This window comes from Dermacentor variabilis, unplaced genomic scaffold (assembly GCF_050947875.1).
Source record: "Dermacentor variabilis isolate Ectoservices unplaced genomic scaffold, ASM5094787v1 scaffold_12, whole genome shotgun sequence".
NCBI classification, from domain to species: Eukaryota; Metazoa; Arthropoda; class Arachnida; order Ixodida; family Ixodidae; genus Dermacentor; species Dermacentor variabilis.
The window spans coordinates 50876863-50904584 of record NW_027460280.1 but is presented as its reverse complement, the minus strand read 5'-3'; the positions used below and the strand labels follow the sequence as shown (position 1 = coordinate 50904584).

Below are 27722 nucleotides of genomic sequence, written 5' to 3'. Positions count from 1 at the left end.
AGCAGTACTACAGAGGGATGTAGAAACTACATAAAGCTGTATACTGCATTACAAAGCATGCAAAGCAAATTTTTAAGCATATTACACATGTGGCTTATATCAACTTGAATGTGGCAATTAGATGACAGCAGCATTAGTATTTTTCCAAATGCAAAGTTTTGAAGAAACACTAGATTAAAGATATGCTGTGAAATGTCCCTGTACGAGATTTTGCATGTCTATTCTGTTGGCTTTTCATAGCATAGTTGCTGTTATAACAATAACCTTGCTAATACCTGTGCCACACGGGCACAAAAATGACATTTGTTTGTTAAGGACTTAAGTTCACAAATGACATTTTTTTCAGTGGAGCTGCCACACATTCAAACTTAATTACATTTGATGTGGTGATGTCAATGACAGGATCCTCTGAAGTGAGCAATTTTACGGTACTAAATAAAGAGTAAATATGTATTTACAAGTTTACTTTGTGCCTTCACAAACAATGAATCATAAAAGCAAGCATACTATAGTGCCGTTAGCTTGAGTTTCTTGCCATCTTTTACAATGTCGCAACCAACCACAGCAATTTCGGCCACTCAAAGTCAAATTCGAACCCCAAAATCAAAATGGCACTTGGCTTGTCCAAGCCATTCCAATGCTGATCTGAGGAAGTTCGCCAAGTACAATTCCTTGCAGGAGCATCATAGCTGAAAGTTACGCATAAATTATTTTTTAAGGTAGAGGCTGTTTCAAATACTTCAGTTGTACTGCACTACGCAAGCTATGGAGTCGAGGGTATGCATTTCTCAGTCAACTTAGTTCTGGTGAACGCATTAGACAAAGAATGACATTAAGACAAATGGCATTAGGTTTGTCTGTGTGGCATCACAAAAATGGTATTAAAATTTAAGGCATTAGCAAGTTAATGTCATTTTATGTTTCCATGTGGCAACGGGTGTGATATCCGTGCCACACGGACAAGAGCTTTCTTTTTTTCTTTTTTAACTTTTTGCCAGAATTTAATCAAGGCTGACATTTATGTTTACTATGAGCACAGTTCTACTCTGTATGAAGTTGCCGCCACTGGGTTGCACTGTACCAATAATGAGAGCTTCTGTGGGTACAGAATTGTGAAGAACAGCTTCCTACCTTTTTTGTACTTCGAGCGCAATGCAGCGAGAATACCCATGCGAAACATGCATGAGCCCAAGATTTCTCCTCTGTAAAAATAATGAGGCGTTTAGCACCAGTGTACCCATTTGCTTCAAAGTAAAAACATTAATGACAGAAACAGAAAAAATAAGACCATAGTCAAATTAGTATTCCCTGCAGGTATCGAGAACGAAAGCGCTACACCTGACCCAATTTTACATCCCAGTTCTAACAATACCGCTCATCAGAGTATGCTCACAAGTTGAGGTTTGCACTCGGCCCATACAATATATATATATATATTTCAAGAAGAGAGCAGCAGAACAACAAGAACACTATTTAGCCGGCGACAAAGCGAGGTTTGCGGATACATCTGGTTTAGCTGCGCGAAAATTACAGAAGAAAAAAGAATGCAAGAGAGCGAACAAATATGGTGCCTGGGCCACCGGACCGAGTGCTCAAGATATGTCGTGTAATGCAAGCTGATCACCGCTGAGCCAAGTAGTAAATTAAAAACAGCTGATCTACTCTGACTATAATGTGGGCGAACCTGCGGCATTAGTTTGCGTAAACCCAGGGTGGAAGGTGAAAAAAATGCCGTCCACTACGTATCAGCCCGCTTTCTCAATTAGCCGGCTGAAAACGATATCGGCCTCTGTATGATGACAACCGCACCTTTAGAGGTGTGGCTCAAATAAGGTATAAAAACTTCAGAGATGCGAGAATGTTAATAAGAGCAAATCACTTCCCTAGGCACAGTAATCCTGGGGATTCGGAACACACATACGATTAGCTTGAAAGGACATATATTCTCGAAATGGTGCCAAAAAGTTATGTATTGTGCTACTGTACAACAAATTGTCATTTGGCATGTGTTGCGGCCGTTTAAGGCACATTTATTACAGCGAAATCGCCCATTGACGACAATGTTCTGCCACGTCTATTCGAGGGACCGGTTCTCAAGATCCACAGCAACCGCCGGAACATGAAACGCTCCTTCCTGCAAGCTGCCAAATTATAAAGCCCCGGGCTTGAACTTACTTGTCTCGAATTCCGGCAGTCCCATAGTGAAGAGGCTTTGCAACGGACTTTGGGTAATTTTGCAGAGCAATTTTGACAGCTTGCTCGAAGAAGAGCGCCATCTTGACGTCAACGTGATTCCCTAGCGGGAAATCCTGCAGGAGAAAAAAATAGCTGATAGACGGAGAGATTGGCAGCGAGATGAGCGCGGATGGGCAAAGGCAACACACGAGAAATCCACAAATCAGTAACGAAATGTCTGATAAATGTACAAACAATAAATACTTAAATAAGTAATGGAAGCAATTTAAGATTTGAGTAGTATTAACAAACGGCCTGCACTGTCGTACCATAGTCGAATTTGTGTTCGCGAACGGCCAACACTGGGAAACGGATCGAATGCGTTTGTTGTCATTCGTCTTGTAGGTCTTGTGCTCAAGGCTGGGTAGGGGACCTAAACGAATTTTTAGTTGAAAAATTGAAACAAAAACTTGTTTACTTGCAGTAAGTTATCTTGCGCGTTTTACATGTTTCCACTTGAAGTGTAAGTGTACAGCTTGTGGCTGCTTCGTCTTTTTGCGTCGTCCATTTATGGCGTGAATGTCATTTGTGTGAAGACGTCGAAGCTTGAACTGCGAAAGTGTATTTCAGCCTAGAATTATTTCTGCTTCTCTATGGGCCGAAGCCGTTCTCGTTCGCCGCAGAGAAGAGGTAAGCAACCTAGCATGCTACATTTAAATCCTATTGAACCTTTCTACCTCTTTTGTAGTATGAAAAGCCACCACTGTCGAATTTTGTGTTGAAGTGGAAGGTTGTAGTGGAAGCATCTTGGTCGCTTCACACCTGCATGCAATTGTGTTCGATAGTCAATGCTAAGGAGCCCCAACTATTTTGACGACAAAGCTTAGCTACTATTGATAGTGCGCGTATGACACGAGCGGGCATCACTAATTGAGGCTATGGTGGGCCTTCCTGTTTTCCGATTCATTTGGCAATCTGGCCAGCTCCACTTTCGCCACCTGGGGACTCGAAAAAGTTGCACATGGCACAGGGAGCAATAGAACTGCCGTAAAAGTGCTCAAATGTTGTCCATGTTGACAGGACACTTATCCAAGCATTTTCACAGAGGCCTCTTCTTATTTACATGCCTGCGGGCATCGCAGAAAATGCGCTGTTTACCACAGTTTTAGCACAAAGCCAAGTATTATAGTTCACGTCCATACCAGACCTCACCTTTCTGCTGATTCTCTCTTTTTAAGTGTTGTGACCCACCAGTTAATTGAACGTCCTTATTACGAATATTGAAGAAAAGGGGTTAACCGAGGGGCCCGATTTTTATTAATCATGTGATGAGAAGCCAACAAAGGCACCAAGGACAACAGAGGGGAAATTACTTGTACTTACTAATTGAATTAAAGAAATTATAAATTAATGGCAATGAAAGTGGATGAAAAAACAACTTGCCGCAGGTTGGAAACGACCCCACGTCTTCGCATTACGCTCACGTATCGACATCTCACGCAAGTTGTTTTTTCATCCACTTTCATTGCCACTCATTCATCATTTCATTAATTCAGTTAGTAAGTACAAGTAATTTCCCCTATGTTGGCCATGGTGTCTTTGTTTATTGCCTTCTCATCATCTTGTTACAAATAGCAATTTCCCCTATGTTGGCCTTGATGTCTGTTTATTGCCTTCTCATCATCTTGTTACAAATATTGTGCGACTGTTTGCAGGGACCAGCCATCACTGTTTCGACTACTGTTAAATGTGGTGAATAACACTGATTAATTTCGCGCTTTTCTGTTGCTCCGGTTAGAAAAACGCGTTCCTTTCACTGCTTCACTGTGTGGTCACATGTTTAGCTGTTAAGGCAACCTGAAGAATATCTATTAGACCCAGCAAATGAAATGTGTTATCTTGCTCTAAATCCGCTAAATGAACATGCATTCACGTGTACAGAGCAAAGAGTACGCTATATTGACATTCACGGGTGGCATTTATGCTTTCATAAAGCATTGGTATTATGTTACTGGGTGAAGGATTTCTGCCGCAGGCGTCACAAGTATGTGATCTTCCTGGGTGAAGTTAGTAGCAATTACTAGGACTCCCATGGTTAGTTCTAGTAGTAACACATAAATACCCAAGAAAGTGGATGGGGAAACCGCACCGCGGTAGCTCGATTGGTCAAGGCATCGCACGCGTAATGTGAAGACGTTGGATCGTTCCCCACCTGCGGCAAGTTGTCCTTTAATCCACTTTCATTGCCACTAATTTATCATTTCTTTAATTCCCCTATGTTTTCCTTGGTGTCTTTGTTTGTTGGCTTCTCATAATATGGTATTATGTTGTGAGATTAAATTTTTTTCCATTGCATTTTCAGTCTGCAAACACCTAGTCAGTGCTTGACATAATTTTTCACATCTCTGTCTTTCTATGATCCATCTCTCTGTTCATCAGAGCGAGATAGGGGTAGATCTCGATCCCGTGAGAGGGATGGCCTTCGGGACCCACTGCGCGAGCGAGATCTTGATCGAGAACGTAGGCTACCAAGAGGTATGTGTTGCATTGCCTTCACCATAAGCATTCCTTCTCTTATTCAGGTAGAATTTGTTTGTGAATGTGTTGACTGATTTCTACGTTTTTCTTGTCTTGTTTCATAGCAGCTTCTCAAACAAAAGGGCAAACATGCTAAGATAACTATCAGAAGAGGGGCAAAAATTAACATGAATACACAGAGGATGGTGGTGGTAGAAGGCCAGACAAGACAAGCACTCTGCTATCCATCTGTGCCGATTGGTGCCCCTCTTCTAATAGCTGTTTTTCACCAATTAGCTCACTAAATACTGCTATGCTAGAACAAGTGGTAATGACATGTTGTTTCAGTGCTTCATTTTATTATGCATTCGCACAAGGAAATGAAAGATGCTCACACTTATTCACCTTTTGGCTTTGATAAAGCCAGGTGCATTGCACATTTCTAAGTGGAAATTGCTACCAACTTGATTGTGCCAGCTGACAATTGCATTGATTTAAGGGATTCTATTTTTTGCCACATGCATCTACCCATTACAAGCTTTTACATCTGACTTCTATGTCATCATTTTATGGCCTGTGAAATGCTGCACAGTTATTGTCATCTGCTGATATTTCAAGATTTTAAATTTCTACCTGATAAATCTGACGTGTTGCTTCACATTTTCTGTCCTGCTTTTTGGTGTGTTTTATCAATTCTTATCAAGACAGATCAATGCATGTTTAAAATAATCAGTGCTTTGCGTGATAGCTTCATGTCTGCAGTCATGTGATGGGTCCCATAGAAATTCGGTCCCATACTGTGTGTGCAGTCTCCATTACTTCCATGTCTCTGGTAATTCCTATAGGTTGTACAGAGCTCAAGAAAAACCATGGTAACATGGTACTTTCCATGTATGCTAGGTTAGCTGCATTTTGGAGCAATGTATAGATGTCACAACGTGGAACATAGGGCAGGAATAAGCACACTTTATGTTGTGTGTTTATCATTCTTTGTATATTTTGATATATTATATTTGTCCGCTGCATCACTGTGCATGCAAATTTTTACTGCTTGCTGGTGTGTGCATTATTTATTTATTTTAAAGTACTGAGTACTAAATGGGAGGGGGGACAGTAAATAAATTACACCTATAGCAACAAATAGTTAAAAGAACACAAGCAAAGTGCAGACAGAATAAACACAAATATACATAACATTATTGAGCACTGGCAGTAGTTATTGACACGTCAGTGAAGAAAATCATAATAAAATGCAATTCATTTCCACAAAAACAACTTCAGTAATCACAAGAGCAGCTGCAGCAATGACAAAAATTCATATGGCAGCTCTCTTGCGAAAATTATGTAAAAGAAGAATAAAAATGTGTTGTGCTTTAGAGGTGCGGTGCAAAAGGGTATGGAATTTATCCATATCAGTTTCAGTGACCATGTCTTTGGCAGGTTATTCCAATCTTGATGTTCATGGAACGGAAGACCAGGCAAAATTCTCGGTCAATCACTTTCAGCTATACTACCATCTTTGCATGACATAGGGCTCAACCAGCCAATCAGCTCATTTGATTTTGCTCACCGAAGCTTTGATGGCTGAGGCGATAGTACCGCCGAAAGTGATCGTCCCAGAATATGTCCCATGGTGTGAGCAACACATGGAAAGCCTGAGTTCGCACATGTGATAGCCTCAAGAAAAAATTACTGTCAGCATTTTAAAGAAATCATGAAGTGAAGAGATATAGCTTATATGAAGTAGTCATATACTAGACAGAGTTAGATATTAGTTATATTAGCTATGATAACGTTTTTGAATGGTAGCCATTGATGTGGTGGCAATATGACAAATCCTTGATTTTGGCGTGTCCTTTTAGTGCTGTTGTGCTGGAGTAATTGGAAAAGATTAATCGAGCAGCATACTTTTGCAGGGATTCAATGCTGTTAGCTAAATGCACGTGATTGGGGATCCAAATAACAGAAGCATATTCGAGCTTAGGCGGAATTAGTGTCACATAATCTAGCTTGTGCCGGTAAAAGGGGCCATGCTTACATTGCATTCGAGTAGACTGAATGACTGGTTAGCGGAAGCTAGGGTCCATTCAATGTATGTTTTTCTTGTTAGATCATATTTTAAGTAAACATCAAGGTACCTCTCGGTAGAAGCCCCCTCCCCCCCCCCCCACCATATTTGGCTGGCCTTGGCAACATAATTGTTTGCTTGTGTCATGTGTAATTTTCTAATTTTTTTTTTAACTTTTCAGAACGACATAGAAGCCGGTCCCGCTCTTTGTCTCCTAGACTCCGCAATCGTTCACCGAGGCGCCGACGAAGCCGGTAATGGGTTGTGCTTTTCACTGCGGCCAAATCCATTTACAAAAGTACTGTAGGCTCATGAGGATTCATTAAATATATCCAGGCTGTTAATATAGTTAAACCCGCATTGAGCAAACTTGCAAGTTGTCATCTGCAGTTGCAAGGATTCCTCCGGGGCCTTCAGTAGTCATGAAAGCAGTAATTAAATGCCCACATTCTGAGGTGTCCATGACGTGTGTTTATAAGTTAAAAACAAACGAGACTTAATATAGAAGCACTTTCTAACTATATTAAAATAACTTTTGTAAGAAATGTCTTCCATTTGCAAGTAATAAAAAATGGAATCCCGTGTACTTAGATTTCGGTGCACGTTAAAGAATCCCAGGTCGTCCAAATTTCCGGAGTCCCCCACTACGGCTTGCCTCATACTCAGATGGTGGTTTTGGCATGTAAACCCCATAATTAAAATTTTTTAAATAGTAAATGGAATCATGCAAAACCCACAAGTTGCAAGAAAGTCACATTTTTCCCTCCTTGTTAAAACCATATATGGCTTTCTTTCTCTTTGTATTGCCTGTTTGCCAAGTTGCAGGGCATGTTTACAATTGCATGACTTGCATTTGATTGGTGTGAGGTCAAGCACGGTATTTGTTGTGGTGAAAGAGCACTTATCTATTGCTAAAACTTCCACTAGGTGCTGTGTAAGAACAGGTATGGCATTCTGTGGTCGAAAGTGAGGGGAGAACAGGCCAGGTAACAGTGTTGGCCAGATGCCATGTTCTAGAAAGATCACTTTCAACAATGTCTTCACTTTCTCATTCTCGTGTTATGCAAAATCCATAATGGTGCCCCACTTCAGTGAAGGGTAGTTGTCGATGCCAGTAAGTTTCTGCTGCTGTGCTCCATCAAACTAATGCGAAGTAATACTGTTGGAAAGGGTGCTTCCCAGTAATTTTTGCCACACTTGCTTGTGTTCCTTGTGCCATAGGCAATCTTCGAGAATAATATATTCTCAGGGATGATAGTTCTACAGTGAGACTCCAGTCACCCCATGCCATTATTTGTGCAGTGCGTTTTCCATCTGTCGGCACGTTTCACTGGCCGTAGTGGCAAGTTACAGTATTCAGCTTTTGAAATTGCACCTTTAGGGTTCATACGTAAAATTGTCACATTATTTTGCCCATTTCATGTTCACCTTTGCTTTGGAAACAGCTGGCCCCATTTTGACGATAAAGAATGAAGAAATGGCATTGTTGAGAGTTTGCATCATGGGAAGTTATGGCAGTGCTCTTGAGTGCATTGCTGTGTGCTCTCTGCCATGCGAATGGGCACTCTGTAATATTGTCTGTGGCAGGCATTAACAGTGTTTGTTGTTGCTTTTACGGTAGATCTCCCAGAAGGCGCTCTCGCTCCCCAAGGCGGAGGTCTAGGAGCAGGTGAGACAGCAATGTTTTTTACCTCTTCTAGAACCATACCCTGAGCTTCAGTAATTTGTCACTTTACGCCAAGCCTTTTCTTTAGGCTTTGATTGGTTGTGAGGTAATATTGTAGTGGCCACAAGGGCTTCAGACTGTTGACTGACTGCATGACATTTTTAGACACCCAACAAGCATCGAAATAATCAGTGGTGGCCAAAAAGGTGCTGCTTGCAGAAGTTCAGAAATAAAGATTGGAATGTTGCCTTTGTGAGGGAAATGATAGTTACTGCTACTTTAAATGTGTGCTCTGTCTTGTTAATACAGTTAATTTATTTACATTCCAACATACATTCTGAAACCCTCAGCCACAGTACTTGTGAAGGCTGCATTTGCATGTTTGTTGTGTGTGTCCTGTGCATTCAGAATTCGTTACTTTATTGTTAAATAGCAACATGGCCTTGGGTGGATACCTTGGTTTCTGTTACAAATTTTTGTTGCTCTGAATTGTGGATTAGCTTCAAATGCCACTATCTTCACTGACGATGGCTGCACCAATAAGGGGGGGGATAAAGTCACGGAAGTGCCAGATAATCATTGCTGCATAGAAGCTAAATATGATAAAAAAATAAAAATATGATAGGCAGTATCGTCGAAACTAGCCTCCAGTGCTCCTAGCACTTCCCCATGCGAGCAATGCAAAGTATGCACTTTCGTCAATTTTAAATTTTAGATTGCAGCAGCTGTGACAACACTAAAGCTTCTGTTAGCTTGTCTAATTTTCTGATCCAACCACTATGCTGTTTTAACGATGCCTCATACATTGGTACATGCTCAGGAGTGTGTGTTGTTTTGATTGCATACGACTCATCAAATGCAACTTGATTTTTTTTTTTTTTTTCATACAGTGGATTGCGTTTACCCATCAGTGTTTCCACAGTGAATGTACAACTTATTACAAGTAATCCTTGTCATGTGGAGTTTTCACTCTCACAAGAGCACGCATTTGATTTGAGAATGGCCTTCAGCAGAAACTCGACTACACTCTAATCTCTTACTTTTTTAAACACCGCCTGTGCAAATACTCTATTACTGTACAATACTCTGCAGCACTGTACATTAGGGTACAGTACATGTACTCTGCAAAGCACATGAAAGCTCCAGTGCCGGTTCAAGATGCACGACTAGACCAGCTTGCTTGCAAATAAAAGCTCATCAAGCACATTAATCAAATATGTATGAGGAGGCTTGTGCATGCCACCACCCTGACAACCATTGCTTCAAGAGCCTAAAAAATGCAGTAAAGAATAAAGCAGGTTCTTGCTGCAATCAGTAAATGCAAATGCTCCCTGCACCATAGGCACTTACCTGTTCTCACATTTGTGAAGCCATGGCTTTCCTGCATAGCATGGGCATCACTATGGCTCACATTCAAGCCACCAAATGGCTTATTTTTTTACAGCGAAGCTGCATACCTTTATCATCCAAGGAAATTTTCATGTCATTGTTGTAAGCAAAAGACTGCTCATACATGGGCCGGTCCAGGAGATACTGCAATGCCGGGCCAACCCGCGGAGGAGGTTAAGCAGGCGTTAAGCACTCCCCATACGTGGGCCGATCCCAAAGATAGTGCAATGTCGGGCCGACCCGCTGCAGAGGTGCAGTTCGCCATTAGGGGGCCCACATACACAGCTTCACTGGTCATCCTTCTTCACAGAGTGGAAAGGCACCGAGTTTTTTTTTATATATATTTCTTTTTCTGTGATATAACTTCCATAAGTTGGGAACTAGGAGCAAGGTTCCTTTCTTTTTTTAACTCTGAGCACTTATACTAAACAGAAACAATTATTACTTCCATTCAGGCTTCTTGAGATGCCTCTTTGAAATTTCACATAAGAATTCTCAAAAGCTCTCTAAGCAATTATTTCTGCTCCCATTCGAAACTCCAATGATCAGGATACAATTTAATGTATCACGGTATGCATTACGACTAAAACATCTTGAAGTAAAATGTTAGAACATAAATGTACCGAACATGAGTACATTTCTAGCGGTAAGGAATGAGTTTACAGTCCAGGAAGAACTCTTGAACTGGTGCACGGTGGACAGTGTGCAGAAGGCGTGCATATGGTTTATTGTTTTTCGATCTGTTGCCTTAAATGGATTGTGAAGAACTGTAGGTTCTTGTCTTTTATCCATTTAGGGAGCGCAAAGAAAAGGAAACTCCTGGAGCACTCCCCAAATTCCTGTTGGAGCGGCCACCCATCACGGGTAACACAGCTTTATTTCAGTCAGTGAACTGCTTTCAGCATGGAGGCACATTCTTGAATCCAATTTATTTTTATTCTTTTGCAGCTAAAGACCTGGAAGGAAAAACGGAAGAGGAGAAAGAGATGATTAAATTGATGGGATTTGCAAACTTTGACTCGTCCAAGGTGCGTCTTAGTGCTTTTACATATATGTCAGTTCACTCAGGCTATAAGCTCTTCCCAGGGATGGGCATTCCATATTGTATGGTAGCATCTATACCTTTTCTTTTCTCCCTATATCTGTAACATGTACAGCTACATTCGATTGGCACTGGCTTATATTCCATTTGTGTTAGTACTTTGTTATCAACATAACTATCATAACAGTGTACTGACTTTCCGGATGCCCAATAATTCGGACCGCTTCGCGGCACCACCACGTACCCCGTAGAGTCAGCGTATAGGAATATCTGAAATTTCGGACTATTTCAGACTAATTTCGGACCGTGGCCACACCCGTCACTGGCTCGAAAAGCGATACGTGCACTAGTGCAGTACTTGAAGTGCACCGGCTTAAGAGACCGTTTATAGTGTCCTTGTGTATGGTGTCCCTCCCACATGTACTCAGTGCTTACTCTCTCCCTCTTTCTATTCTCCTTTCCCCCACCCCCAGTGTAGGGTAGCAAACCGGATGCTGTTCTTTTTGACCTCCCTGCCTTTCCTATCCTTGTTTTCTCTCTCTCTCTCGGACTATCTGAAATTTCGGACGCAAGAACCCTTCGCCGTCCGATTTTCCGGACTTTTTGCTGTGACCGCAGGCCCGAACTGGCATTAGTCAAAGCCACCACTGCCTCTGTTTTGATTACCTCGCCGCCGCGGTAAACGCTAGGCCTAGCTGCTTCAACGTTCGCTATTAAGCTTTTTGCCGCTGTAAGCAGTGGCACCGACTCCATCTTTGTGGTCCTCGCGATTGGCTTCGAAGCACGGAAAGCACGGCGCATAACATAGGTAATGCTGGTTCCCGAAAGTCAGCTTCGCCTCAATACAGAAGTGTTACGCGGTGAAGCATAACAAGCGTGGGAAGGGGCAATTGTCACGGGACACAGTATCCTTAAGTATACACGCGTCCACCCGCCATCTCCCGTCACAGTACGAGCACCGATATGCCTAACAAATGTACTGGTAGGCCTTTTCGGATGTGCCTGTGGCGATTTGAGCCCATAACGGCAGTAAAAGACGTGCATTCATCCGAAAACATTCGTTTCAGTATGCATCTCCTTTTTATTCATATTTGAGTATGTTCGGCTCGATTTGCAACGAGTTCTACCTTTCTTTTTCAAATATATTGAATTCGCTGTGCATTTTACTAACCCCTCCCTTCTGATTTCTTTTTGAATAAAATAAATGCTACTCCTTACTATTCAAACTGGGTTAAGTCATTTTTTTTTTAACATGCTTACTAGAGAGTGACAGCATCAGGCGACATGGTGTCAGCCTGTTTTGACATAAAGTTCTTTGTCAATCAGGAAATTTTGCAAACACACTCGGAGAAAACCTGGAAAACTTGGGCATTTTGGAAATGTCAACTTGGCAGACACCCTGAACAAACTCCACATCGTGGCAATGCCATGGACAGTATCAGAAAGCAGACCTATATAGTCTCTTCTAAGAATTTTGCTATGCGATTGGAGTCTGGCATGTCCACAGGCACTGACATGTTTAAATCGCCATTGTATTATGGTTCTAGACGAAGCCAGATCAAGCAAAAACCTGTACCACCATTTTTGTCATTTTGCTAGTTGGTTTACATTTGCAGCCATCGTGGCTATGTTTTTGAGGCCTGGGCTCTAGAATGCCTGGAGGAAGGCAAGTTCCACCCGCCGTGGTTGCTCAGTGGCTATGGTGTTGGGCTGTTGAGCACGAGGTCGCGGGATCGAATCCCGGCCACGGCGGCCGCATTTCGATGGGGGCGAAATGCGAAAACACCCGTGTGCTTAGATTTAGGTGCACGTTAAAGAACCCCAGGTGGTCAAAATTTCCGGAGTCCTCCACTACGGCGTGCCTCATAATCAGAAAGTGGTTTTGGCACGTAAAACCCCAAATATTATTAGGAAGGCAAGTTCCAGCCATTTTGCTTTGACTTGGCGCATATGTTTGAGTGAAGCCAGACACCACTAACCCTCATCGAGCGGAGTGTGTGATGTGCCACAAGGCAATGCAAGGTGTGCAATTCAGTAGCTGCTGAGCTGTAAAGAATTGCAGTTAAGATGGAGATTTGGAATCTTTTTTAGTTTGTATGTATGGCAAGTTTGTTTCAACCTCCTTGAATTTTGGCCTTCAGCAACCTGGAAATCCTTCAATAGTCCTTAAATTTGGCGTCGTATGTTCTGCACGAACCATGCTTTGAATTTTTGATAGGCAGACATCTTTTTTGAGTGGATAATTATGATCATTAGTGACTCTTTTACTTTGCTGTCTAGACACATCAATTCGTCATGCGTGTATTGCCTGCCCCCACACAAAGAGTTATAATTACAGTAATGGTGCCATGCGATTTCTAAATATACTATCAGTCTGAACTAAAAAAACAGGGGCTATATGAGTACTGTAGTGTGGTTTAATTTCATTTAGGAGGTGTTCGAACACGTTTGATTGCTGTCTTTAGTATATTGACGCCTGGACATTTTCCTTTTTTGCCAAACTGAATTGAACTTGAAAAATGTGGTCTCCTGAAAAAGGATAAACAAGTACATGTGTCACTGTTAACTTACATTGTGTTACCCTATGATTCTGGGGAAATTGCCAAGGACGAAGAATCATGGCGAGACTGTAGAGTCTGATGAAAAATGGTAACATTGATAGCCACAAGGCCAGCATAACCTAACTTCAGCTTTTTTTTTTATTTATTTTTTCCTTTTTCAACATGTTACCCAACACAAGTGAATGTACATTTCCAAGGGGTCAGTTCTTGTAGCAGTTTCTCTAATGAAACAATGGCATTGAATTAGTCAAACACTGCTTCTATGTAGAGCTTACAATTCAAAGGAAAATAAGAGAACTTTTTTCTTTCTCTTTTGCTTGCCACTTTCTTACTTTTTATAATAATGCCCATTTAACAGTCATCCCTATTTGGTTCATGTTTTTTCTCCCACGTTCACTTCTCAAAACTTGGGCTCCCTTCTATCCACATTTAAAAAAAAAATCATATGAGGTGCCTTTTTCTTCTTTTAAACTCTTTGCAGCAACACCCACGAGTTACCTTCATATCTGCCATCCCACTATCCAGCCTTTTTTGTTACCAGTTACTTTCTCTTTTGAAAGGAACAGTCTTTGCCTTCAGTGTTCCCGTTATGGTTTTTTTCTCCTGGCTCTCGTCCTACCCTGGTGCTTTTTTCTTCTTTGCCTCCATTTGCCTGCTTCTACTTCATTTTCTTGTTTTGCTGGCTGCTGCTTTTTCTCCCTTCACCTTTGTAGATAAGCAAACTCACACTCCACTTTCCAGACCCACGTTCACCATAGCGGCCTCTGGGTAAAGAAACATTGTAGGCGTCTCACTTTCTCAACTACTGCAGTCCTTCATGAAGAACCCCTGAATACTTTTTTTGCGAGACGTGAGGCGTGTTTGAGTAAATCTGTGCACCTTAAGAAGTATATCCCGTGACGAATTGTTTACGGGAACTTAATATGAAAGTAGGTAATATTAGGAGCTTAATGTTTACTTCCTTCCAGGCACGCACGCAGGATTTTTTTCAAGGGGGGGGGGAAGGGGGGCAACCCAAGGCAACTTTTCTATGCAAATGAGGGAGAGGGTACTTTTAATAGTACAAATGTGAATTATGCCGTCCATTTAGCCATAAAGACGCGTAACGCCGAAAAAAGAGAATTAAAATAACATGTATCTCACAGCTACGCCTGTGAGATACACCTCTTCTTTACTTGGCAAACAAATAACCTTATCAAATGGACTCGTGCATGAAAGATGCGCAGGAAGAACCTTGCCAAGAACAAGTTGATAAGCAAAAGTGCAAAATAAAGATTTCTAGTAACATTTTTTGAATTAGCTCTGGAAGAATTATAGAGAAATGTATATTTGCGGAACAATGACAGTTCTTTTGGATTCCTCGTTTACTTCTCTACCAAGTAGCAAAACCGACTCATGTTCTTATTTGGGAAGTTGCGTAACGATGCGTGGTCATCAGTCCCGTACAACCGTGTGGAACGCAGGACGCTGCGATTCTAGATGCACTGCGCCCACCGTGGAAGATTAGAAACCTCCGCCCCCCCCCCCCCCCCCCCCCCCCATTAGCACAGCAGGGAAGTGGCTACATCTGGCGGCTCGATTGATAACTGTAGAAGCGTCATTCAAAACACACGGAATTATTCTCCACTTGGCGGCATTTTCTGTCTACTTCCTTATTAAATAAAAAGATATTGATCCATAAATATTTCCACAAACAATTTTCGCTTTTCATCCCTGTTTGGCTGCTGCCTCGCTTTCTCCCTTAGTAGGTCGCTTAATTTCTCATCTCCTTGCGACTTTTGTTTCCAGTTGCCAATTTTGCAGAAAAGTGCTGTACAAAAAGGGAAAAACCAGACGAGGTAACAGGTGACAGTCATATTGCTTATCGGTTGAACGGTTATTGCATGGTCTGATGATGGACACTGTTTCGCAATATTTTACTTTCCGCCTTATCTAACCCATATCGCGCATATATGGTTCAGAGCATCTGCCAGCGTCGTGGCGTGCCATCACTTGAGGAAATAATGAAGCAAAAGGAAAAGTTAAACGCAACTGGCGTTTTCTCCCGCCACAACTCGTTCCACGAGCACACAGACCAGCCGACTATGAACTGAATCCCTTTCCTGGCCCCCGGATCAGTCTAAACAAAGAAGGTTGAACTTACGAAGCAACAGGGATGCGAGTGATCGATGAATAGATGGTGACATTAAAATTGTGTTGGGCATTATAAATAAAATATTATAATTAAAACAATAAACTACATCCTGCCTTCTGCAATAGATGGTGACAACTGAATTTATATTCAATTAATCGCGCGGTCACCAAATCGATGAGAAAACTGGCCTCCACACCCCAGGAGATGCCAATAACTACTGCCATCCGAAAGGAGTGAAACAATTGACAACCATTCCACTCTGTGAAGATGGTATGGCAGTGAAAGCTGACAACAAAGGTCCCAAACGAAAAGCAAAGTGCTTCACCTCCGCTGCGGGTCGGCCTGAAGATAGTGCAATATCGGGCCGAACCTCGGCAGAGATGAAGCAGGCGTTAAGCACTCCCCACACATGGGTCCATACCAAAGGTAGTCCAATGCTGGACCGACCCATGGTGGGGGTGAAGCAGGCATTAAGAACTCCCATAAATAGGCTGATCTCAAAGATATTGTAATACCGGGTCCACCCGCGGCAGAGGTGAAGCAGGCGTACGTGCCTGCTTCCTTCATTCCCCATTAACTTGTCCATAACCTCTCTATGCGGGTAGTGCTAGTAGCAGTGCCTCATCTATAGCACCTTTATTGCCCATCTTCAAGGTATTTTTCTTTCTGTGGGACGTTTATGGTGCCCTAGTTTCTTATCCTCATCAAAAGTAAATATTTTATTTTATTTATTATTTATTTTATATATTTAGCCCTGATCTCTGAGAAATAAGTTTTGAGTCACCTTTAGACAGGATGCCTGGTTTTCAGTCGCAGCTTTGCCGAATTTTTTATATTGAATAAAGGGTACTTGGCCAAGTTTTACTGCAGAGAAGTTGAGCAACAGAAGGAATTTGAAAGTGTAGTTATTATTTCTCATATTGCAAAAGTGAGAGTTTAAATATTTTCTAATCATTTTAGTCAACATTCGTTTGCAATAGGCAGCCTTGGAAAAAGATATATATATGTATATAATTTTTCTATGCATTTTCTAGGGAAAGCATATACCTGGTAACAATGTCGGCGCCGTGCATGTCATTCACAAGCGAAAGTACCGGTGAGTAGGACGAAGTTATTGTTTGTCACAATTCTGTTGTTTCCCTAACACTTTCTTTCTTTTTTTTGTGAAAGGGAGTGCTAAAATTCTACAGAAGAAAAAAAAAAAAGGTGGGGAGTAGAAAGGTATCAAGACAGATGCGAAAACTTTTTTCTATTGTAGCTAGATGGCACCACTGGCATCACAGTTGGCACTAGCGAGAAAAACTGAAGGAAAGGACAAGACGCACTGAAATATAGACCGTTAGTCAGGAACAGTAATTCCTTGTCCATCAGGTGCACAGACGGTACACTGATGCAGACATCTGCTTATGCACCCCCTCCTTTCCTTCCGGTTTTTTGCTCATGCTGACCATGATGCCACTGGTGTCATCTAGCTACAATAGAAGAAAGTTATTGCATCTATCTTGATACCTTTATCGCCCTTCCCTTTTTGTCATTTTAATTTTGTTAAAAAGAAAGCATTCTCACCGAGTGCGCAGCAAATATTGTGGGTAAATGTTTCTTCAATAAACCTCAGTTGCAATTGATACCCCTGCCACACGGGCACAGAAAATGACATTAACTGGCTAATGCCTTAAACTTTAATGTCATTTGTGGGGTGCCACATGGACATGCTTAATGGCATTGAAGCTTAATGCCATTCGCGATGTAGTGCATTTTCATAACTCACTTCGCCGTCAAATGCGTACTCTCGTTCCCAATGTCTCCAGGTTGTGACGTGACTAAACGAATTATTAGTGAATAACAATTAATATATTCTTCACTTTCTTTGAAAAATTGCTCTTTCTCGCAGCATAGTGCGTTCTTATAATTATTACAAGTCACTTGGCCATCGAATGCGTACTCTCGTTTACAATGTCTCTGCCGTGGCCGTATAGTGACCATATTCTCACGATATTAAGCAAACTTGTAGATAAAAACAACTAATATACTCTTCACGTTTTTAAAAGGAGCTCTTTATTTTCGTAGGGATCAGCAGGCGACCTTACCGCTACTCACGGCTAGAGCATTAATCGTGAGCGTGTTAGCCAGCAGAAGCTGTTCGATTGCACAGCGGCGGCTCCTTGCTTTGTTGGCCTCATACTGAAGCCTTCGAATTTCTCGACGATGCTTGACTTGAAGAACATACGCCAGAACAAACTGGAGCACACGGTCAAATTCTTCAGGATCGCTGCTTGAGAGCTTTGAAGCTGTGTGCGCTATTTTTCCAATCTCAATGCTTTGGCTTCAAAAAGTTTACAGCTAGGTGCAACAATGACATTCCTGAAGTAAACTACATACAGTACGCCTATTAATGTTTCTCATGCCATTTCTTAAACATCTGCTCCCTAGATAACTGTTCTTTATTGTATTACGATTGGCAAGCAAACTTAACCATTTCACTGCAGCTATCGCCATCGCAACGCTTAATGTCATTAAGTATGCACATGTAGCAGTGATCGAAACATAATGGCATTAAGAAATTTAAGGTCCTCAACTTTTAATGGCATTAACCTCGCCCGTGTGGCACAGATATGAGTGTCCTTTCTGTTCATGTACTCTTCTTTTCTATCCTGAAGTATATTTCTTCCTTCTTTTGCCTGTCCTCCTTTCAGCCAGTACATGAATCGGAAGGGAGGATTCAATCGCCCACTTGACTTTGTTGTATAACATCATCATCAGATGTGCTTGTCCGGTCTATCCCAGCATGTTCTGTATAGGAGCTTCAATAAACTTGGTTGTCTGTGTCTTCAGTGGTGTCAGTTGCAAGTCTTCATACACACCGGACTTGAAATAGGTCGTTTGGGGCATAGAGTATCATGCAATAATTACTAGAGTGAACTCTGGAGCTAGTGTCTATGGGACCTGTAAGCGGGTTAGTTCAGCCGGCATGTGAACGATGGATAGTGCCTAAACTTCGTCCTTCTGGCTTCAAACGGCTTTGTGACTTTGTAAACTCATCATTTTCAACAAAATACTGTGTAATAAATAATGTAGCATTATTAAAATAGTCCGATGGCAGGATTCGAACACAGGACCTCTAGCACAGAAGCACGATGGTGAAACTATTACGGCACAGGTGCATGCGTTGACAAGCAGCATAAAATGCCCTTATGAATTTCTCGTGGGCAAGCCAGCACGTTGAGACACTTGGTGCATTTCAACTTGTGCACCGCGACAGGCTGTAGTGGCAATTGTCGGTAGGATCCTCTGCATTTATACAAGTATAGATGGCTTTAAATTTAGGACAGTGGTAGTGTGTAAAGTGTAATAAACAAAGCCACACGAATGTCTCAATCCACAACTGCAAAGATCAAACAAATCCTTGTACTAACCATCATTCCCATGGTGGCTGAACAATTTGCAGTGCCATTTCACTCTAGTAATTATCGTAGGAAGCTCTGATTTGGAGGATAATTGAGTTATTGTGGTGTTACAAGATTGGACAGACTACATTTATCGTGGAGTGTGCCAGCACTGTACTCATTGATGTTTTTGGCTAGAGTGGCCCTCATTCTTGGTACCAATGAAGGCCAGGAACTGTAGCTCCAAACCTGCCATAGTGGCTCGGTGTAAAGATGCAAAATTCCTGAAAATTTGAATTACATAAACGAACTCGTTTTTGTTTCAGGAACAATCAGAACTAAACCAAGTTTCACACTGCCCACTGCAAATATTTGTTGTGGAGAGATTCTGTATGCTTTACAGGTAAAAAAAATATAGGACTGTCAATATATTCTTGCGCGCTATTCCCGGGCACTGAAGCACGCATCCTGCCGAGCATGGTAGAATGCACCGGAAAGACTGTGAAGACGACAATCAGAGTAGCGCTCGTGTTGTTGTTCTACCATCTAGCCTGCAGCTGTCTCTCTCTATATATATTTTGTAAATACAATTTCCTATCCCTTTTGGCAACTCTCATCCCCATGCATTTTGGTGGAAGTGGAGGACAAGACCACATTTGTTACGCCCGATGGACTTTACCAGTTTAAGGTAATGCCCTTTGGTCTGTGTAATGCCCCAGCCACATTTAAAAGGATGATGGACTCCCTCCTTCGTGGTTACAAATGATCAACATGCCTCTGTTACCTTGACAATGTCATTGTCTTCTCGCCAACATTTGAAAACCACCTTAGCCGCTTGTCGGCAGTTCTTGAAGTTTTCCGGCAAGCAGGCCTTCAGCTCAACTCTGCCAAATGCCGCTTTGGCCGCCGCAAAATCACTGTGCTTGGCGACCTTGTAAGTGCTGAAGGCGTGCAACCTGACCCAGACATAAAATTGCATTGTCAAAGACTTCCCTATGCCACGTTCCACTAAAGACGTACAGAGCTTTGTCGGCTTGTGCTCCTATTTTCGACGTTCTGTCAAGAACTTCGCTGATGTTGCCCGTCCACTCGCGCAACTCTTGAAGAAAAAAACATCATTTTCTTGGGGTCCTGAACAGGCCACTGCGTTTCAGACGCTCACGACTTTACTTACGTCACCACCCATCTTGGCCCATTTTGACCCGTCAACCCCCACTGAACTTCGCATGGACACCAGTGGACGTGGCATAAGTGCTGTTGTTGCCCAGCAGCAACAAGGATGAGACCGCGTCATCGCCTATGCCAGTCACCTTCTTTCCACTTCAGAGTGCAAATTTTCTATCACTGAGCGCGAGTGCCTCAGACTAATTTGGGCTGTCGGCAAATTTCGACCATACTTGTTCGGCCACACCTTTTCGGTCATCACTGACCACCATGCACTTTGCTGGTTGGCTTCCCTCAAAGTTCTGACTGGACGACTTGGTCGCTTGGCACTGAAACTGTAAGAATACAGCTTTGACGTCACAAGTCTGGACGCCTGTGTCTTCGCGATATCCGATTTAACTGGCATACACAGTGAACAGCTCCATGATGCCAATTTGCGATCAATTATCCACCGTCCACGCTCTCATCACTCTGCCATATCCCTACAATTATTCGTGCTTTGTGACTGAATCTTATACAAACACAACACCAGCTCCGATGGCCCAGAGCTTCTCCTGGTTGTTCCCGAAACACTCCATTCCACTGTTATCGAACAGCTTCATTACACCCCAACCGCTGGACATCTCGGAACAACTCACACGTACAATTGCATTTGGCATCGGTTCTTTTGGCCAGGCCTCTACTGCTCTGTGTGCCGGTACGTTGCTGCTTTTGAATCCTACCAGCGCCGCAAGCATCCATCCTTGTTGCCAGCCGGCCCTCTTCAGCCCATAGACATTCCCGGTGTCCCGTTCTACCGCAACAGCCTTGATCTCATTGGGCCACTCCCAACATCTCTGACTGGAAACAAGTGGATTGCTGTAGCTATGGACTACGCGACACAATATGCAATCATGCGGGCACTGCCAACAAGCTGTGCCACTGACGTTGCGGAATTTCTCCTCTACGACGTTATTCTCCACCACGGCGCTCCTCAACAGCTGCTGACTGACCGTGGTCGTTCATTTCTGTCGCAAGTCGTCAAAGATATTCTTCGTTCGTGTTCCATACGTCACAAGCTAACCGCTGCCTACCATCTGCAAACCAAAGGGCTTACTGAGCGCCTCAACTGAACGCTGACCACAATGCTCTCTATTTACGTTTCCTCAGACCAGCGTGATTGAGACAGCACCTTGCCTTATGCGACTTTTGCCTACAACTCGTCATGCCATGACACTGCTGGCTTTTCCCCCTTTTATCTCTTGTTTGGCCACCATCCCACATTGCGCTTCAAGACTCTTTTACCATCACCTGTGCACCCTGTTAGACTACGCCCACGATGCAGCTTCTCGGGCCGCAGCAGGTTGCCAGATTGCAAGGGATCGTCTTTATGCCTCCCAGCTGTCCCAGAAGGCCTGCTATGATCACCATCACAGAGTCGTGAATTACTCTCCAGGTTTTTGGTCCTCCTCTGGACACCTTGCCACCACATTGACTTGTCAAAATGTCTTTCCCGCGAATCTGGACCCTACAAGATCTTACGCCAGATCACTGCCGTCACGTACGAGATAGCTCTATTGGACAGTCGATCATCTGCCGCGTCCCTCACTGATATCGTGCACGTCTTCCGACTTAAACCTTATGTTGTCGGGCACAATCCTAGTCCTCCTGAAGCACTCTCGCCGGCGGGAGTTCCATGTTACGCGCTATTCCCGCGCACTGAAGCACGCATCCTGCCAAGCATGGAAGAATGTGTCAGAAAGACAGTGAAGACGACGATCAGAGTAGCACTCTTGTTGTTATTCTGCCATCTAGCCTGCAGCCGTCTCTCTCTGTATATATTTTGTAAACACTATTTCCTATCCCTTTTGGCTACTCTCATCCCCATCGCAATATTTTATTTGCTTGACAAGATTAAGCAAGCCTGCTGTAGTCAACGTGACACCAAACAATCTTTCTATGAACACAGTTGTTTCAAAACAAGCTGTTCTGTTCTACTGCACGGTTTCGGTTTCACCGTTCGTACCCGTTTAGCAGAAAGTTCAAATTTTATGTTATTTTAGGGCGCTGGAAATTTTTGGCAGTTATATAATTTCTGAAGAAAAAAAATTCGAGGACAGCTAAGTACTTATGAGTTGTGAATGCGAAAGCACCGATGTCCAATTGAACGCCACTGAGGGGTCAGAGTTTTACGTTGTGAGTAATGTTTGCTTTAATGTTTGTTCCACCTGCTGTGTATTGGGAGAGTTGACGATGATGTTGGATTTCGCTGCCTTACTTCGTATGTGGTGTACTGGCATGGATGGCCAAAATTCACTATTACAATGGATGCAGCCGCCTACAATGTAGATGCTTCAGACTCCATAGCGGTATATGCTGCCCAAGCCAGCAAGTGCAAGCCAGTGTTACAGACACTGCTGGCTTTTTCACTCAATGAGCCATTTGACACTTTCGCGTCATATTTCCCCCAATATTGTTCTCTCTCCCTCTCTCTCTTTTAAATCATGACCATTTGCGTCGTGACTACGGCATTGTGCTTCAGACCAGGTCTCAGGTTTGATCTCTGGCTGCATCCCAATGGGGGCAGAATACAAAATCTACTCTCTGCTGTGGTTTGGGTGCACATTGAATAATCCTAGAAAAATTTATCCAGAGCCTTCTACTACGCCGTCTCTCATAACCCACTGTGCAGTTTCTGGACGTTGAATGCAATTACATGCTCAGTATCTTCAGGATGCCAGTATACTTGTCGTAGTCTCGCACCACTTGGTACTGTGTTTCTCTGCATTCACATGCGACCATATGCAGCACTCCATCAGCGTTTCCACAAACCCATGCTCGTCTTCTGTCAAGGACCTACTTCAACGTCATATGAGGTGCACACGCTTATTTGAATTCTACCACACCTGTCCGTAGACCAGATGAACTGTGTGATGTTCCGGCTAGGGCTTCAGTACTAGGGTAACTTTGTCTAGTGACTACTCGGTACTAGGACACAGCGCCTTCCTGGCGAGAGCAGTAAGCGCAGAGGATGCAAGGAGTTTGTGCACTCGGCTGCCCTCAGCCAAGCATCTGATTCAGTTTGAATGGGCCAAGAGGAGGAGGGAGCGACAGACAGCATTCACTGTCGATTCACCTTCCCTGTTGAATCGGCATGCTTTTCTGACAATAACAGCTGTTATGCGTCCCATTCTTTTACAAACACTGCTGTTCCAAGACTGCGGAATACCTTGTGCTGTAAATGTGTTTGCAGAGATGATGAGCAGAAAGGAGATAAATTTATGGTAAATTTCCTTCTTGAGGAGTGGTGTTTGGGTTTTCTGCTGTTCTTAGATTTCCCCTAGGTACAACTGTTACATAACGAAACTCAACATATGCAATAAACCGACCGTTACTAGTCATGCATATCATCGACATTATATTGAATCGATTGTGAAAGAAAGCAGCATTTTTACCTTGTGGCATCCTCAGCATATCAGACCGGTGCGATGATAATTGGATAAAAGAACGCACGAGGGCGTCCCAGTGCAATTTATCAAAGATGCCATTAATGATACCCACAGCGGCAACTTGGCAGCATCAAAGCGGTTGCACAAAGTATAACTGTTTGTGAGAGCAGATCTCAACCAACCGGTACATATGACATATTGCAGTCTAAGATCGTTAGAATGGACCCGTGTACAACTGTCTTTCGGATATAACAGGCCATATTTTAGCCTTAGTTTGTTCTACCTATTTTCTTAATGCAACGAAGTTCACTTTTAACGGACTGCACTACAACGGACTATCGGCTGCATTGGACGAAATTAGCGGCAATTTTTTCAGAAATCAGGCATATAAAGCATACTTTGGCCGTGTCAACATGGGCTGACAACTGACTTGCTAGGGTCAGCCGACAATCGCGGCTCAACATCGCACGCGGGAGGAAGGAAGGCGAGGCGGAAATGCGATATCTTTTTTCACGCGCAAGGCACGGGGAGGGAGAAGGGGGTTCTCCGCCGGCAGCTGCTGCTGCTTACGGCGCGACCGCCCTATCTTGAAAGCAAGCGATCTGCGATGTGGACAAAGTGCGCCCAGTGCTGGTAGCTTCGTATGTGCTGTGCTTTCAACGTTCTTGTTGCAACGAGAGACAGCACAAAGGTCAATTCGCTCGCTGCTGCTGCCGTGCTTATCTTGCTTAATTTGCTATCGCAATGGATGCTTTGCCTTTCAGGCAAAACGGTGACTTTGTTGTTTGTTTTTTACTTTGGAAGTTCATCACTTACTCTTTGCAATAATGTTGTTAGACATCATGCCGAAAGTTTCGGAAGTGAGGCATTTCGGATATTACCAACGTCGGATAAAACGGATGTTTTTTGTCGGATTATCAGCGTCCGTTGTAATGAGAGTCGACTATTAGCAAAGAAGCCTGGCAAATCGTAAACAGCTCTTACTGAAAAAAAAAAGGAAGAAAAAAGCTTGCGAGATTGGCTTCTGTTTATTTGGATTGTGCTGATGTAAGCACACATACTTTCCTATGCCTGACAGGTCAGGAGGAAGAACTGCAGGCTGTGTGAGTATGCTCAGCTGGACTGGTTGGTGCGGTTTGGGAAGGTAATCAAACAGCGCTTCAAACAGGACGAAAATGGCAGACTGACTAACAACTAGTGTTTATTTAGCTTGAACAGCAATGGGTGCAGAGACAAGGATGTGCACAGGGAAGACGAACAATCACAAAATCATCTCAAGCTATTATTTTCAGCAGGCAGTTGCACATTCGATATTAGTTCGCAGCTGTGAAGAGATATCGAGGGCATGCTAATACAAGAATCAACCCAATTGGTGTATCGAATTCTTCGCTTATCTCTCGGATATGTTGCTCTTGGTAGCGTCCTAAAAGTGCACACATTTCGAAAATTGGTTTACCTGGCAATGCCTTGTTGGATTTTACCTACAGTAGATGCTTGCCGTCCTGCCGATTGTAGACCCATGTTTAATAAAGAGCCCGATCAACGTCGCTGAGTGCCCAAAGCTAGTAATTAAGCACCTTCTCTGTAAACATTACGTACTTGCACTATTCCTTGCCAAGCGACCTTCTATGTAATGAAGGACTTGTGGTATACCTTGCCACGCGACCTTCTGTGTGATGAAGTCAGCCAATGCATTATCACAGTTAGATGTCCCTTGGCTGTGCCTACAAATGCGTCATTGACACTTTGATGATTAGGATAGTACATCTATAGTTAGATAATTACTACATAATTAAATCTCGGTAAAGAAAAAAATCACTGGCAGGTAAGCAATATGCACCAGGTTTTCTTCGAGTAATGCATTGCTCTTTTTGAAAATCGTGGTGCATGATAGTTAATTGGGACACCTGTAATATTTGATCTTTGCATGCAACTGATGTTTCCATCCCTAATAAATATGAAAAAAGGAAAAATTTCTAATTCACGAGTCGTTAGCATTGCTTACTGGAAAGAGAAGCAATGATGAGACACACAATATGCACGTGCATTTCATAAAAGACTTTGCCGAAGGGTTCACTGAAGTCTGCAGGTTGTTTTTTTTTTTTTTCAGGGTAAAAAAAAAAAGCATGCAAAGCAATTTGAAACGAGGTGAACAGGCAGCAACATATTCATTCTCCAAGCATAGGCTATCCATACCTTTAGAAATAATTTGTAATTGGCTACCTCCTTTTCCCTAAAACTGTAATAGCCTTTGTCGTGTGTATGTATTTAAATATATTGTATATGTGCAAGGTGTTTACAGTGGAGATTTAAAACAATGTTGACGTGAGAAAATATGGATGAGGCAGCCGCCGCTGGTACTTTTAATGTGGTTGTTCTCCTATTGTCAGGGTTTGCAGAAATAAAGCAAACCATGAATTAAGATCCATGCACGTGTGCACCAACAATGATACAGTACGCTATTAGCCACAATAAAATTTTAAGTGAAAAGGTCGAGGCAAGTCAAAAGAAAGCTCAAATAATGTGGGTGACAAAACTGGCGATGACACGTTAAATGTGAGGGGGGGAGCCCCCCCCCGCCACCCCGTAGTCGATGCCTATGAGTATAGCCCCACTCGGTCTCGGCATCTTTTGCCGGTGTCAGGTGCCACTCGAAGCCTGGACATGTAGAGATTAGTAAGAGACGATTGGTGGAACTAGGGAAATGACAAACAACGGAGGCATACAAAAACAGAGTTCACAATAGGGGTTCAGGAAGTTTGGTTATGCGAATTCATTGTGGCTTTTTCCTTTCCCGTTTCTTTTTTAACTTAGGTAGGACAATAACAAGAGCATGGAGGCACAGCCCACCACTCTATTCGAAAGGGGATGCTCATAGCATCCATCCACCCGTTTATATTTGCCCCCGTTAGTGGTTCGCCTCAAATACACTGGAAACCAACGTTGTTGTGGGAACTATGCAGTACTGACCTCAAATACTGACGAAATGCTGCAAAACATTGAGACAGTGATACAGATTCGCACTTACTATCAGCGTCGCGTCACACATGGACAAGCTTATGCGAGTTATGTGACCGGCCGGGCTCTCACTGCCGATTTTGTACCATGTTCTCGTTTTCCGGGTGTGTTGGTCGCTTCTCTCTTGTGAGCTGATTGTACGAAGTCAAAAGCGGTCCATTTCATGTTGCTATGGGCAGAAATGAACTACACTGAACTCGAGAGACCAAAAATTCAAGAACACTTTGTAAATTCCAAAGTGTGTTCGGCAAAAGCCTGTGCACATTCGACTGACTATGTCATGTAGATTATGTGACGAGGGACTGCGCCCCTCCTGTCCTGCCGCCTGCATTCGCTGGACGCCATGCTCATTGGTGTTAGTCGGGCACCCGGAGAAATCTTTCGCGCTTGTCCGAGGTAGATTTGTGGGAACGACAGTTCCTCTGCGTGCTCGTCAAAGACAATGTTTAGCGGCCGCTACTCCTTGCCTGGTGCCATAACCAAACTGGAGCTGTCGTCAATGATCGTCTCTTGCCCCAGGGTCATGGCGGCTGTGACTGCCAATGGTTCATGTCTGTCTTCCAAGTCTGAGGTAATGATTTCTACACTATCCCCAGACACCAGCGCAGCATTTGCACAGATGTCATCGATCTGTTGCATATCGACTGTGATCCCGTAGAAGCAGTATAGTTGCGTGCCCATCAGGTAGTTGAGCCACAGCACTAGATCCTCCTTGACCATTCCTTGCACATATGAAGTCTTGTAGATCATACGTCGCTTGATCTTTACATGCAGTGTGACATCATTCGCATGCTTGTTGGGTAGGATGGCGATGGTCTTGGGGACGCTGATTGGGATGTTGACTATGGGGCCTGTGATCGACAGCTGCCCCAAAGTATGGTATAGTAGTCGCTTAATCTTCATGAAAGGAATCCTAGATGCAATCAGCCTCTCGCTAACTGCATTAAGCCGAGGCAGGTATGATGGCTTGGGTAGGTACACATACTCGTTGCTAGTCGCGTAGTTGGGGATAATCACTTCATTGAGCAAGGTGCGGCAGGTTCGGCACACCCTGAACATGCTGTCTCTGGGAAATGCTCCGTGAGAATGCCATGGCTTTGTTGTGGGGCCTTGCTAAGATCGTTGGCAAACCACAAGCGATCAGACACTGAACACGCTGCTCCAAACGGGTTCTGCA

The 27722-nt window shown here is 43.2% G+C and overlaps 2 protein-coding genes across 2 annotated transcripts in view; one reads left to right on the top strand and one right to left on the bottom strand.

Moving 5' to 3' along the window:
• Positions 1-2315, bottom strand: part of nst (phosphoglucomutase 3-like protein nst) — a 50062-nt gene extending 47747 nt beyond the window's left edge. Inside the window, exons 1-2 of the mRNA XM_075676552.1 lie at positions 2176-2315; positions 1132-1202 (exon numbers count right to left, since the gene is read on the bottom strand). Of these exons, the coding sequence (XP_075532667.1) occupies positions 1132-1202; positions 2176-2276 (172 nt within the window). The 5' untranslated portion in view covers positions 2277-2315. The remainder of the gene's footprint in view (positions 1-1131; positions 1203-2175) is intronic.
• Positions 2316-2530: 215 nt separating this feature from the next.
• Positions 2531-18383, top strand: LOC142565931 (uncharacterized). Its single transcript, XM_075676553.1, has 8 exons — positions 2531-2865; positions 4615-4710; positions 6942-7014; positions 8382-8429; positions 10612-10679; positions 10764-10843; positions 16587-16648; positions 18246-18383. The coding sequence occupies exons 1-8, from the start codon at positions 2829-2831 to the stop codon at positions 18298-18300; spliced, it is 519 nt and encodes a 172-aa protein (XP_075532668.1). The 5' UTR covers positions 2531-2828; the 3' UTR covers positions 18301-18383.
• Positions 18384-27722: the final 9339 nt, after the last annotated feature.